This window comes from Neoarius graeffei, chromosome 24 (genome assembly GCF_027579695.1).
Source record: "Neoarius graeffei isolate fNeoGra1 chromosome 24, fNeoGra1.pri, whole genome shotgun sequence".
Classification (NCBI taxonomy): Eukaryota; Metazoa; Chordata; class Actinopteri; order Siluriformes; family Ariidae; genus Neoarius; species Neoarius graeffei.
In genome coordinates, this window is record NC_083592.1 from 54244691 (window position 1) to 54260197 (window position 15507).

The window sequence follows — 15507 nt, forward strand, 5'->3', positions numbered from 1 at the left end:
AAATGCATGAAGGTTGAAAATGGCGTCATTCCAGTAGAGTCCAGACTTCCCACTGTATGGATTGGATTATCATAATTTTTTTTTTTTTACCTGGGTGACAATCTATTTTAAATATTCTGCATCATCAGTTAATATGTGGCTGAATTAATACTTCAGTAAGTAAAGTCATAAGACCATTGGCACCTCATCATCATCATTATCATTGCCCTTCTACCCCGTAGCGGAGCATAGGCCATCAACAGTTAGCTTCCACGGAACATGATTTTGGGCTATCTTCTCCAGTCTTTTCAGATTGTAGCCCTCTGCCGCTATCTCTCTTCTCCATATATGCCTTGGTCTTCCACGGCGACGTTTTCCCGATGGGTTCCATGCCAGTGCCTGCTTTGTGATGTCTTCCTTTGGCTTTCGTTGTGTGGCCGATCCATAACCACTTCCTTCTGCCGATGATACTTTTAGCTGGTTCTTGGCCCGTTCTCTCCCATAGATCTTCGTTCCTGATAGTTTCTGGCCACCAAATTCTCAGTATCCTTCTAAGGCACTTGTTGATAAATCCTTGGACTTTCTTTTTTTAAGATGATCTTTGAAGTCTGCCAAGTTTCAGATCCATAAAGCAAGGCAGTTTTGACATTAGTATTGAAAATTTACAGTTTGGTTGATGTTATGTCCCTAGACTTCCACATCTTCTGCAAGATGTCAAATTCTGCTCTGGCTTTTTATATTCTGGCTTTAACGTCTTCATCTGTTCCTCCGTTAGTGTTAACAATGTTTCCCAGGTACGTAAATGATGGAACATCTTCAATGGCTCTCTTCTCCAACATTATGGGATTGTTATTGCCATTGGCGCCTCACAGCTTCAGAATCCTGGGTTCGAACTCCGGTTACTGTCCGTGCAGATGCAGATTTCACCTGTCTCCTAGTCTCCGAGTCTCCAAGTGTCTACCATGTGAATTTCATATGTGCCTTCTGGTTTCCTCCTACCTCCCAAATACATGCTAATTGATGAACTGGCTGAAGATAAATTGACTCTCGGTGTGAATGTGTGTATGCATGGTGCTCTGTGATGGACCAGTGTCCTATCCAGGTGATATTTCTGCCTCCTTCCATGCGCAGTGTTCCTGGGATAGACTCCAGATCCAGCATCATGCTTCCAAGGTTAAAACACTTACTGAAAGTAAGCGACAGTTTCAGAATTTCAGAGTTCATATCCACTAAATGTTGGTGAAAATGACGATGATGTTTGCTGTATGAATGCAGTTATATATGTTTACTCCAGCTTTAGACTCAACCCTAATGTTCATCCATCCATCCATCCATCTATCCATTATCTGTAGCCACTTATCCTGTTCTACAGGGTCGCAGGCAAGCTGGATCCTATCCCACTTGACTACGAGTGAGAGGTGGGGTACACCCTGGACAAGTCGCCAGGTCATCGTGGGGCTGACAGACAACCATTCACACTCACATTCACACCTACAGTCAATTTAGAGCCACCAATTAGCCTAACTTTATGAGGTATCAGACACTCTCACAGTATCGTGTGGAGTAATCACGATACTGCTTTATGGTTGTGCAACGTGGGCTCTTAAACAGCAACAACTACAGCGTTTGGATGCATTCCATCACAACTGCTTACGAAGGATTTTGAATGTCCGATTTTACGACCATGTTTCAAACCGTGAGATAAGGAGAAGAACTGGATGCTTCACACTAGCAACCATCATCAGTCATCGACGTCTCCTCTACTTCGGCCATGTAGCTAGAATGCCAAGTGAAAGGCTCATGTTACGTCTCCTCTACTGGTTGCCCACTCATGGGTCTCGACGTGTGGGGCTTCCCAGGCTATCCCTCTTGAAGATCTTAGAACAAGACCTCCGGCTCCTCTTGGGTGATGACTGCAACATCTCGGATGGTGTGAGTCTAGCATTAGATCGCAACAGATGGCATCGCCTCTTGTTAACCGCACTGAATGAACGCAAAAAATGTGAGCGGGCAGAGCCGTCACCTGAAGACCTGGACAAGGTAAGGTACAATTAGCCTAACCTGCATGCTGTTGGGGAAACCGGAGCACCCGGAGGAAACCCACACAGACACGGGGAGAACATGCAAACTCCACACAGAAAGGCCCCCATCAGCTGCTGGGCTCAAACTCAGAACCTTCTTGCTGTGAGGTGACAATGCTAACCACTACGCCACCATGCCGCCCCCGTGATGTTCAGTAATATGTGTATGGGTCCGTCTCAGAAACTGGTCTCTCACTTTGGACATTATGGTCAAAAAATAAATTTTCGAATTTTACTTTTTTTTTTTTTTGCATTTACCTAACACTCAATGTTTCTTTTGTCATGTTTAATAAGAATAAACATAGCATCTTGCTTTATCTGGCCTCCACTGTGGAAAATTTTTGATTACAATTCAAATGCTTTTGTAAAATTGATTTACATATAAAATAACTAAGGGCGGCACGGTGGTGTAGTGGTTAGCGCTGTCACCTCACAGCAAGAAGGTCCGGGTTCGAGCCCCGTGGCCGGCGAGGGCCTTTCTGTACGGAGTTTGCATGTTCTCCCCGTGTCCGCGTGGGTTTCCTCCGGGTGCTCCGGTTTCCCCCACAGTCCAAAGACATGCAGGTTAGGTTAACTGGTGACTCTAAATTGACCGTAGGTGTGAATGTGAGTGTGAATGGTTGTCTGTGTCTATGTGTCAGCCCTGTGATGACCTGGCGACTTGTCCAGGGTGTACCCCGCCTTTCGCCCGTAGTCAGCTGGGATAGGCTCCAGCTCGCCTGCGACCCTGTAGAACAGGATAAAGCGGCTAGAGATGATGAGATGAGTATATTTGTGGCGGCACGGTGGTGTCGTGGTTAGCACGGTCGTCTCACGGCAAGAAGGTTCGGGTTCGAACCCAGTGGCCGGTGAGGGCCTTTCTGTTTGGAGTTTGCATGTTCTCCCCGTGTCTGCGTGGGTTTCCCCCAAAGACGCACGGTTAGGTTAATATGTGGCGGCCTTGGGCTGAGGTGCCCTTGAGCAATGCACCTAACTCCCAACTTCCTCACTGCTTCAGATGGGTTAAATGCAGAGAGGAAATTTCACAAGTGTGTGATGAATAAAGTGCCCCCACAGTGCCCAGTTTCTGAGACAGACCCATATACCTGTACACAGGTGTGATTAGAAACAGAACAGGAGTTTATGTTATTAATAATCCGGATCATATGAAAAATGATGCAACAGTTTACAGACTCTCTTCTTCTTTGTTGTTGTTGTCCAGTAAGATGTGAACTTTCTTCTTAATAAAAATAAAAAAGCACGAGCGTGTGCTCGGTTCGGTTCGGTTCGGTTCGGTGCAGGTACTGTGATACGGGATGAATCCTGCGCGCGCCTGCCCATCCTGCCCAAGGTTTCCTGTCACATGATTTGGTAATCTGATCCTCACTCGTTTTTTTTTCCCCTCTTTCTTTTCTTCTCCTCCCTCCGCTGTGTGTGTGAGAACAGCAGCACGAGCAGCGGCACAAGCGCGCGTCTCTCTCTCTCTCTCTCTCTCTCTCTCTCTCTCCGCTCTGTCCGTGGCTCGGGAGCGCACCGGGTTGTGCGCGCGCCGCCGATTCGCCACACGGGAAGGTTTGCGGTTCCACGCGCGGCAGCACGAGCAGAAGACTTTGTTTGTTTGTTTGTTTGTTTGTTTTGATTTGCTTCTGCAGGACATAGGCGCGCGTGCGTTCTTCATCTCCTCATGGATTCGGTGCTGCTCTTCTTCTTCTCCTCGTTCTTCTCCTCCACTGCGTCCGCGATCGGACACTTCACCACGGGTGAGGACCGGGACTCTCTCTCTCCCTCTCTCTCTCACACACACACACACACACACACACACACACTCTCTCTCCCTCTCTCTCTCTCTCTTTCATGCATTGTGCGGTTGTCACATAATGTCAAACATGTTTACTTTGAAACTTTAGCATCTGCCCACGCGCCCTTCTCTTATCAGTTTATTTGTTTCCACTCGTTCTTTTCTTTTCTTTTCTTTTTTCTTTTCTTTTCCTTTCTGTTTGTTTAGTTGATTAATGCACCGCGCGCGCGTGCGTAAAGGAGCCCTGACTCAGGTGAGCAGCATCCACTTGTTGTGGCACTTGAACAACCAACAGCAGGGGTGCACAAACTTTTGGCCCTTTCTTTGCATTTCGTGCATCAGTTTGGAAGAACAGTATGCATATATAGATATATATATGGGCGGCACGGTGGTGTAGTGGTTAGCGCTGTCGCCTCACAGCAAGAAGGTCCTGGGTTCGAGCCCCGGGGCCGGCGAGGGCCTTTCTGTGCGGAGTTTGCATGTTCTCCCCGTGTCAGCGTGGGTTTCCTCCGGGTGCTCTGGTTTCCCCCACAGTCCAAAGACATGCAGGTTAGGTTAACTGGTGACTCTAAATTGACCGTAGGTGTGAATGTGAGTGTGAATGGTTGTCTGTGTCTATGTGTCAGCCCTGTGATGACCTGGCGACTTGTCCAGGGTGTACCCCGCCTTTCGCCCGTAGTCAACTGGGATAGGCTCCAGCTTGCCTGCGACCCTGTAGAAGGATAAAGCAGCTACAGATGATGAGATGAGATATATATACACTACCGTTCAAAAGTTTGGGGTCACCCAGACAATTTTGTGTTTTCCATGAAAAGTCGCACTTTTATTTCCCACCCTAAGTTGTAAAATGAATAGAAAATATAGTCGAGACATTTTTCTGGCCATTTTGAGCATTTAATCGACCCCACAAATGTGATGCTCCAGAAACTCAATCTGCTCAAAGGAAGGTCAGTTTTATAGCTTCTCTAAAGAGCTCAACTGTTTTCAGCTGTGCTAACATGATTGTACAAGGGTTTTCTAATCATCCATTAGCCTTCTGAGGCAATGAGCAAACACATTGTACCATTAGAACACTGGAGTGAGAGTTGCTGGAAATGGGCCTCTATACACCTATGGAGATATTGCACCAAAAACCAGACATTTGCAGCTAGAATAGTCATTTACCACATTAGCAATGTATAGAGTGGATTTCTGATGAGTTTAAAGTGATCTTCATTGAAAAGAACAGTGCTTTTCTTTCAAAAATAAGGACATTTCAAAGTGACCCCAAACTTTTGAACGGTAGTGTGTATATATATATATATATATATATATATATATATATATATATATATCACATACAGTACTAGGCCCCCTTTCCTTTTTTTTTCCTCTCCATAAACATGTCTGTGACGAATCTCAGTCATCCAGGTACATAGTAATCTGTGATTGGTAGAAGAGAGCAACTGGACTTGCTTGAAGATTCTTGAAAACGTTTCGCCTCTCATCCTAAAGGCTTCCTCAGTTCTGTCTGACTAATAGGGAGCATCAAGTGTTTATCCTCTCATGGATCATCATAGAATCCAAATCAGAATGCTGATGGCTGCATTGTAGGTGGCTGATAAAAGATGTCTTAGACACCCACCTCTGTTCAATGATGGTCATTCCAGGTTGACAAAAATGAACGATCCTCTCTGGCTAAGATGTCTGCCAGTTTTCTGGAAGTCCTCTCATACTCCCGCACCAGTCGAAGGGATCTCATCCCAAAGTGCGTAGAAACATATCTGTGACGAATCTCAGTCATCCAGGTACATAGTAATCTGTGGTTGGTTGAAGAGAGCAACTGGACTTGCTTGAAGATTCTTGAAAACGTTTCGCCTCTCATCCGAAAGGCTTCTTCAGTTCTGTCTGTCTAATAGGGAGCATCAAGTATTTATCCTCTCATGGATCATCATAGAATCCTCTCCATAAACTTTATCGATTTCTGTTTTATGACTTCTACATGATCGAGTCAGAACGTTTCTGTCTGAGCAGAGCACGTTTCAGATTAAAAAGGAAAACCCAATGAAGGCTGCTGGGTTTTCAAAGATTCAAAGATTTTTTTTTTTTATTGTCAATTCACTATATATCCAGGACATATCGGAGAATTGAAATGCCATTTCTGTCTCACCTTACTTGTAAAAAAAAAAAAATTATATCAAGAAAAACAATATACACAGGGGGCTGCAAAAGTAGGTATACGGTAAGGATTATTCCAGTATCAGTGGTGCTAGGCTTCATTTAATACTAGCGTTTTGTGCAAACATTTTGTTTTTCACTACTGTATACCAACTTTTGCAGCCCCCTGTATATAAATATTTATAAAATATAGGTAAAAATACACTCTAAAATCAAACAATGTACAAAATAGCAGTCATGCAAATACAGTAATATCTGCAGCGGAGAAGGTGCTTAGAAGAGTAGCTTATGAGGTGTATATGAGCAGTAGTGCAAATGAGCAATAGCAGCAGATACAACAGTAATGCAAATGATTGTAGTGCGATGTGATTGTAGTGGTGCAAAATTAAATTAAGAAGCGAGTGTGACAGTCAAAGTGTCCAGAAGAACTGTGGCTGGCTTTGTAAGATGCTCAGTAAAACCTACAGCTCATTTCATTATGAAACTGCACTCACTGGACCTGAGACTACTGCTTTGTTTTTTAAAGCAATGGGTCGTCTCACACACGGTGGTGTAGTGGTTAGCGCTGTCACCTCACAGCAAGAAGGTCCGGGTTCAAGCCCCGGGGCTGGCGAGGGCCTTTCTGTGTGGAGTTTGCATGTTCTCCCCGTGTCCGCGTGGGTTTCCTCCGGGTGCTCCGGTTTCCCCCACAGTCCAAAGACATGCAGGTTAGGTTAACTGGTGACTCTAAATTGACCGTAGGTGTGAATGTGAGTGTGAATGGTTGTCTGTGTCTATGGCCAAGTTTACATTAGACCGTATCTGTCTCGTTTTCTTCGCGGATGCACTGTCCGTTTACATTAAACCGCCGGGAAACGGGAATCCGCCAGGGTCCACGTATTCAATCCAGATCGTGTCAGCTCCGGTGCTGTGTAAACATTGAGAATACGCTGATACGCTGTGCTGAGCTCTAGCTGGCGTCGTCATTGGACAACGTCACTGTGACATCCACCTTCCTGATTCGCTGGCGTTGGTCATGTGACGCGACTGCTGAAAAACGGCGCGGACTTCCGCCTTGTATCACCTTTCATTAAAGAGCATAAAAGTATGAAAATACTGCAAATACTGATGCAAATACTGCCCATTGTGTAGTTATGATTGTCTTTAGGCTTGCCATCCTTCCACTTGCAAGTGGTAAGTGATATGCGCTGGGATCACACACACAGCGGCTCAGTCCCGAATCACTGCTCGTGCGCTTCACTCGCGCGCTCTGTGAGCTGCGCAGGGCCGGAGTGAGTGCGCACCCTCCAGAGGGCACTCGCTGTTCAGGGCGGAGTGATTTGGAGCGCAGGATGCCTGCGGAGCTGAGCGTATCCGTGTATTGGCGTTGCTGTGTGCACGCAAATCGTGTATTGGTGTTGCTGTGTGCACTAATCGTTTTAAAAACGTTAATCTGATGATCCGCTGATACGGTCTAATGTAAACATGGGCTAAGTGTCAGCCCTGTGATGACCTGGCGACTTGTCCAGGGTGTACCCCGCCTTTCGCCCGTAGTCAGCTGGGATAGGCTCCAGCTTGCCTGCGACCCTGTAGAACAGGATAAAGCGGCTACAGATAATGAGATGAGATGTTCAAACATCAGAACAGGAAAAATTGTGATCTCAAAGCGTGACTTTCTTTCACTGTGGCATCAGAGATTTATTTAAGGGCGACACAAATAACCAGATAGAAGTAATAGAAAATTATCTTTCCAGTCAGCCACCTGTTGCTGTGAGTAACACTGATGATCCTCATCATACCTCAGTAAATGTCCATTTCCTCTCAGAGGCCAAGTTTAAATCTCCGTGAACGAGTTTTAAAGCTTGGTGCATGTTTTTAAAGGTAATATCCCTTATTTTTTAAAGGAAGACTCCACCCTAAAGTGTGTTTATATTGAAATATATGCGATGTGGTGATTTAGCGATTGTGGTGCTAAAGTTTTGATCGGTGCTGTATTTTTTATTATTATTCCTGTGAGAAGTTAGATTTTGTGTGCCACAATGATGTCACAGGGAGACGTTGTTTTGTTCATATTAATGAGAAATCCAGGGTAGAATTAGTCGTGAAAGCGATTGAACTCCGAGTCCCAGAATGCAGTGCAGCGATATGATGCTGAGTTACGACTGAAACTCGTCTCCGCTAGCCAGCAATCTACGAGATGACGAGCGCGATGATGTTGATGCTTGTATTCGTGTCAAAGTTGAAGCTTTTGAGTAAGCGGATCTGTTTGAGAGAGGTCAGAGAGCTGGACAGGCTAAAGTACTAAAGCGCCGCTGCATCACTTTTTACAGTTTGGGGAGAGAGATGATGTGAGGGGTAATATCCTCCAGCTCCAGGACTATGAGCAGGTAGAACGGCATTGTGGGTAATGTCGGAAACTGTTGCAGCTTTAAAACAGACCAAAAATGTTGAAAAAAAAAGACGAATGAATAAAATCAGTTCATACTTTGGTGATAAAATAAATCTTTTGAGATTGTTGAAAGAGTGTGAGCAGGTTGTGTTGATTGGCTCATTCATCCCTGCAACTCATTCATTCCAAACACAACAATCTGATTGACAGATCTGTAGTTTCCATGTACAATACAGACCGTAAACAGCTCGTTCTGTGAACCGCAGTTGGGGGAATCGAGTCTTGTTTCAGTGGTCACGAGCAGTCAAAAGTCGACAATGGATTGTTTTCCTCTCCAAACCCACAGATCTGGCAACATTCAAGCACGATACACCATCATTCAGACGTGTGCAGCGGACGAGCGAGTGTTCGGTTCAATGTGCTCAGATCTCTCTCTCTCTCTCTCTCTCTCTCTCTCTCTCACACACACACACACGCACGAGTTCATTCCTCTGAGCCGAGTGTTTCTGTGTTCTGAGACGAGCGCGATGCTCACTTAGAGACCACATAAGTCAGACGTCTCGCTGCTGTAATCGGAGTCACGTTTCAAGTAAATCCCCAAGCTTCCTTTTTCATTTTTTCGGTCTCTTAATTACAGGCTTCTACTCAAATTAGAAGTTACGCCATCTGGGGCAGGACATAAACGTTGCCATCTGTACCTATGGATTAATGTCAGGTTTGAACTTTGAACAAGCGATCGGAGTTTAGGTCACACACAGTTTGTTCGAGGAATATCGGTCCATTCAGTGGGCGTGTTCATGAAGTTTGCTGGTCTAAGAGTCAAAATTTGAAGAGTTTGGTTCCAAAACGCTATATATCCAATTCCATTGTTTCGAGAAAAATCACTTTTTCTGATTACAGGAAGTGATAAAAGGAAAATTCTGTTTTAAAATTTATTGCCTAACTCCTTAATGATGATAAACTTCAAAAATGAAATCCAGAACTAATTAACAGCTTTTAACTGAACCAAATAATAATTTTTTTGTCAAGTCGCTACATATCCGCGCCACGGCATTTTCCCCCAAAATGTTACATATCCCTTTCTATATAAAGTGCATTTAACCATGTTCTTTCATGACAGATTATTTTATTTTATAGATTTTTTTTTAGATTATTTTATTGAAATAATTCAGTGTGAAATTGAGCCAGATGGACTGGTTCGAGTATTTCAGAAACTGCTGATCTCCTTCCTGGGGTTTTCACACACAACAGTCTCTAGAGTTTACACAGAATGGTGCGAAAAACAGAAAACAACCATTGAGTGAGTGACAGTTCTGTGGGTGGAAACAATAGCCTTGTTGATTGGAAAGGACACAGGAAAATAGCCAGAGCTGCCAGGAAGGATATAGTAACTCATAGAATCACTCTGTACAACTGCGGTGAGCAGAAAAGCATCTCAGCATGCAACAGAAAACAGAAGAACACATTGAGTTGCAGTCCTGCAGCCAAGAACAAGAAGCCAAGAGGTTCCTATTAAAGTGGCCGGTGTGTGTAGACGAAAATTTTAATTGAAAAAAAGTCCCTTTTACGCCGAATGACTTTTCCGTTGATATCTCAGTCAGTATGCAGACTAGGTGTAATACTGCTGTGTTTTATTGATTGATTGATTTGTTGAATGTATTGTCAGTATCGTAAAGTAACATCCTTATGGATAATAAAGTGTTTATTATTGCTTTGTAGTTTTCCAATTAAACATTAATTAAAAAAAGGTTTTAGTTCATGTTTTTCAAATAAATAAAAAAAATATAAAAATGTAAGTCAGTAGTTTGTGTTAATTTCTGCCTATAAATAATAAGCTAATGTCGACTGAAATCTAATGACAGTAATAATATCGGGGTGGAAAGTTCAGAATTTAATAAAAAGGAAAAAAAAAACACACTCCAGTTTAATAACCGCATTTAAATAATGTGCTGAACTAAAAAAAAAATAGTTTGTGAAATAAATCTGTGCTGAAGGAGTCCATAATTTTAACTAACTAACTAACTAACTAACTAACTAACTAACTAACTAACTAACTAACTAACTAGTAGTAATAATAATAATAATAAGTATAGGTAATCGTATGGGGCCGAGTAAAATTAAGGATTAATTTCACGAGTGATTTCGAAGGTTTGAAAATTGCCCGAGTCGCAAAATTGATCCTTAATTTTATGATTAACCATACGATTACTTGTTTATAATATATCGGGCCAAATTCATACTTCGGAAGCCATTCAAGTTCACAACATTTGTCATTCACGTTTTCTGAACCAATCAGGGCACGAGACTATCTTGCACGTTTGAATCAGTTTCTAAAGCGTCTTTCATCATGACACTGCGACACGACACGAGGATTTACATCTTTCAGGACTGATCCCGGATATTTCTCTTGTCTCAGATGCCGATCCAATGCTGCCTGCATTACTTTAAGAGAGTCTGGTTCGTAGTTTTCCCCATTTTCTTTCCTCACTTCTGCATAAAACTGCGATAGCACCTTGTCTAACTCACAGCATTCATACGCCACTAGAGAGTCGTTTATTTGTCTTTCTGCAGCCCATTTCTTAAACACAAAGCCAAAAATTCGTACTTTTTTTTTTTTGGTGTTTTCATTTTCGTTTGCAGCTTTCAATTGGTTTATCATTTCTTCGTCAAATATAGCGAAACGCGGCATTGCTGAGTCAGCAGAGTCAGCCATTTTGTTGACAAAATGTGCTCATTTTTGTAACCGTAACCAAGCAACGAACTAGCCAATAGCATTTCAGAAAGTTAAGGAAAAAAGCCCTCCTTGATTGACCAATCAGAATTGAGTAATTTGGCCCCATGTATTATTATAATAATAATAATTTCCATAGTGCCTTTCAGTATCCCAAGGTCACTTTGCAAAAGGGAGGGGAAAAAGTCTCAGCAGTAAGAGAGAAAGAGAAAAGTCTTCGATTGAGATTTGAAAGTAGAGAAAGAAGAGCCGTCATGGAGAGATTGGGGAAGAGAATTCCAGAGTTTGGGGGTGGTGGCACTGAAGGACCCCCCGTGTAAAGTCTGGTGTGTGGGACGGTCAGTGAGTAACTGGATCTCTGAATCTCTGACTGCGATATTTTTGAGAGTCCTTGATTGATGCCTTTGTTTGGATTTTTCAGTTTCAGCCAAGAACTTCGATTTCATTGCGTCCTTACAGTTAATACGGTGAAGTTTATTTATTTATTTATTAATTAATTTATATATATCATTTTATCAATCTGATCTCAAAACCTGCCCCTAAAAGACACAAGAGGAAGCCTGGTGTCGTTTTGCTTCCTCTACGTCACTCGGATGACCTGGCAAGGTGTTTGATTTACATGGATATAAAACCTGTGAAGTTTGTCTTTCACATACGCACGCGAGGAAAGAAGGGGATGAGCTGAGAACGTGAGAAACGCAGCAGGACGGGTGAGGTGGTATTTCGATAGATGCGTTTTGAGTGTTTCACACGGTTGAGGTGGAACAATGTCAGTTTTGTGAGATGTGCCACTAAAAATGTTTAAACTCTTGGCCTTTAGTGTGAGCGTGTAGTGTGTGTGTGTGCGTGTGTGTGTGAGAGAGAGCGAGACACACACACACACACACACACACACACACACACACAAATATCAAGGGTTTTTGCCATGTTGCCCCCCCCCCCCACACACACACACACACCACCACCACACACACACACACCACCACCACACACACACTTACACACACTTTTTTCATCTGGTATGTGTACAGAGACATTGTGTGTCTCTCATGTCTTCTGTGCTGTTTCACAGTCATTCCAAATGACGTGTGTGTGTGTGTGTCCTCAGTCATCTGGGAGCATTTGACGTCGCCTCTCATGTTTTAAAGGGGTCAGGGTGTTCAGTGTGTGTTTCTGATACATGTGGGAATACACACACACACACACACACACCACACACACACACACACACACACACACACACACACACACACACACACACACATTTGCACCTGGACAGTACAGTTAATTTTTCAGTTCCTTTGTTGTCCAGAAAACACAGAAAATATAATTTACCTCACATTATTAGAGTGTACACAGCTCTAGAAAATACTTCTTCCTGATTGGCTGGCAGGTTTCTGTTATTTGTACTCTTATTTTTTAAATATCAGTTCTACACTAATGTTGACTGAGTTAAATAAAGATCTGGCTCTGCTCCGTACTATCAGTGCCTTCAAATGAGCTTCAAATGTCCCTTCAGATGTCCCAGGCATAAGCTAAGCTAATAACTCTGGCTAACAGTTTAGCTAGCTCTCACACAGCCATGAAGTGTTTTTGCAGACAATGTGAAGTCCCAGTAACCGTGGAAGCGTGACAGAACAGTCAAGAATATCAACATTTCACACAGATATGGAGATAAATTCCCAAAAAAGGCTCATTTTGATTGAAATTACACTGTAATTCCACTTAGCATCAAGTGCTAACGAAAATTCTGTGGGCTTTCAAGTTCCACGTTCAGAAACAACAAAATGGTGTCAAAACTTGTGAAAAAAATCCGACATTAGAAGCGCTGAATCCTATAAAATTTGGACATTGATGTTGAATCATCATTTAAACACGTCTTTTGATGTTATCGTTATCATGTTCGATTGTTACCATGACAGCAACAGCTGATATTTATGCTTTGCTACTGAAATTACATACTGTAAGCTTTAAAAACAATGATTTTTAGACTTCAGTTCTGGTAAACAATTGTAAATAAAAGCATCTAGATTAAGATATCGGTCTATAGGGTGTTACCATAGCAACAGTTATAGCCTACAGATGTGCATTTCTAATCGATAATTTTTCTCATCTCATTATCTGTAGCCGCTTTATCCTGTTCTACAGGGTCGCAGGCAAGCTGGAGCCTATCCCAGCTGACTACGGGCGAAAGGCGGGGTACACCCTGGACAAGTCGCCAGGTCATCACAGGGCTGACACATAGACACAGACAACCATTCACACTCACATTCACACCTACGCTCAATTTAGAGTCACCAGTTAACCTAACCTGCATGTCTTTGGACTGTGGGGGAAACCGGAGCACCCGGAGGAAACCCACGCGGACACGGGGAGAACATGCAAACTCCACACAGAAAGGCCCTCGCCGGCCACGGGGCTCAAACCCGGACCTTCTTGCTGTGAGGTGACAGCGCTAACCACTACACCACCGTGCCGCCCCAATAATTTTTTCTCAGTATATTACAGTATCATGGTTTCAGAAGTATTGTGTATGATACAGAGTTCAAAAGGGCGTCAGTTCAAGACCAGGTCATCCACCCCATCCGTAATTACAGCCTGTTTGCGTGAGGATTGGTTGGCAGGAAGTGGGCGCAAAGACTTCTGGGAACTGTAGGAAGGATGGGTAACCGTTTCTAAATGCTGCGCTCCCTGATGTGGGCTGTGTGTGCGCTAAATTAGCTCTCTGAACTGACCGCTAACAAGTTCAGTTGAATGCTGATGTGGATGTGCGGTTGAATTTGTAGTGGACACAGACACACACACACACACACACACACACACACACACACGAGTATCTTTGGCACTGTAACTTCAAAACAAAGACCGTAGGCTTCCACTGACAGAACTTGTCATATGATGGTTATATAAGAGAGCGAGAGAGAGTGTGTGTGTGGGGGGGGCACATTGGCACATTGGCATCAGATTTGCTGTGTCATTTCTGTATAATTCAGAGAAGCAGTTTAGAGACAACATAAAATTAAACTGTCAAGCATTTGTGTGTTTGTGTGTGTTTGAGTGTTTGTGTGTTTAAGGGTGTGTTTGTGTGTGTTTGAGGGTCTTTGTGTGTGTGTGCTTGTGTTTGTGTGTATGTCTGTGTGTGTGTGCAAGAAGGATTGTTAATTTAAAATGTAAAATATTTATATAAGTGATTTTGACTGGATTTCCTGATTCATTTTGTTTGTTCTAGTTGTTCTTGTTATTGTTTTGGCTCGACGTGTCACTGAACATAAAACACTTTAATTACAATATATCACAGCTGGGGCGGCACGGTGGTGTAGTGGTTAGCGCTGTCACCTCACAGCAAGAAGGTCCGGGTTCGAGCCCCGTGGCCGGCGAGGGCCTTTCTGTGCGGAGTTTGCATGTTCTCCCCGTGTCCGCGTGGGTTTCCTCCGGGTGCTCCGGTTTCCCCCACAGTCCAAAGACATGCAGGTTAGGTTAACTGGTGACTCTAAATTGAGCGTAGGTGTGAATGTGAGTGTGAATGGTTGTCTGTGTCTATGTGTCAGCCCTGTGATGACCTGGCGACTTGTCCAGGGTGTACCCCGCCTTTCGCCCGTAGTCAGCTGGGATAGGCTCCAGCTTGCCTGTGACCCTGTAGAACAGGATAAAGCGGCTACAGATAATGAGATGAGATGAGAATACAGTGGTGCTTGAAAGTTTGTGAACCCTTTAGAATTTTCTATATTTCTGCATAAATATGACCAAAATCATCATCAGATTTTCACACAAGTCCTAAAAGTAGATAAAGAGAACCCAGTTAAACAAATGAGACAAAAATATTATACTTGGTCATTTATTTATTGAGGAAAATGATCCAGTATTACATATCTGTGAGTGGCAAAAGTATGTGAACCTCGAGGATTAGCAGTTAATTTGAAGGTGAAATTAGAGTCAGGTTTTTTCAATCAGGGCGGCACGGTGGTGTAGTGGTTAGCACTGTTGCCTCACAGCAAGAAGGTCCGGGTTCGAGCCCCGTGGCCGGCGAGGGCCTTTCTGTGCGGAGTTTGCATGTTCTCCCCGTGTCCGCGTGGGTTTCCTCCGGGTGCTCCGGTTTCCCCCACAGTCCAAAGACATGCAGGTTAGGTTAACTGGTGACTCTAAATTGACCGTAGGTGTGAGTGTGAGTGTGAATGGTTGTCTGTGTCTATGTGTCAGCCCTGTGATGACCTGGCGACTTGTCCAGGGTGTACCCCGCCTTTCGCCCGTAGTCAGCTGGGATAGGCTCCAGCTTGCCTGCGACCCTGTAGAACAGGATAAAGCGGCTAGAGATAATGAGATGAGATATCACAGCTTCGCAATATTATCCACGCGAGCCAGCTAGCTAAACGCAGCACTGCGCTAATGTTAATGCCCATCAGCTAAACTCAATAGC

General features: G+C 43.7%; 1 protein-coding gene across 2 annotated transcripts in view; it reads left to right on the top strand.

Annotated features, from left to right (window-relative positions):
* The first annotated feature begins 3481 nt into the window (after positions 1–3481).
* The window catches only part of kremen1 (kringle containing transmembrane protein 1), a 143671-nt gene continuing 131645 nt past the window's right edge, over positions 3482–15507 (top strand). For both annotated transcript variants that reach the window (XM_060907472.1, XM_060907474.1), the window contains exon 1: positions 3482–3799. In XM_060907472.1, the coding sequence (XP_060763455.1) occupies positions 3724–3799 (76 nt within the window). In that variant the 5' untranslated portion in view covers positions 3482–3723. The remainder of the gene's footprint in view (positions 3800–15507) is intronic.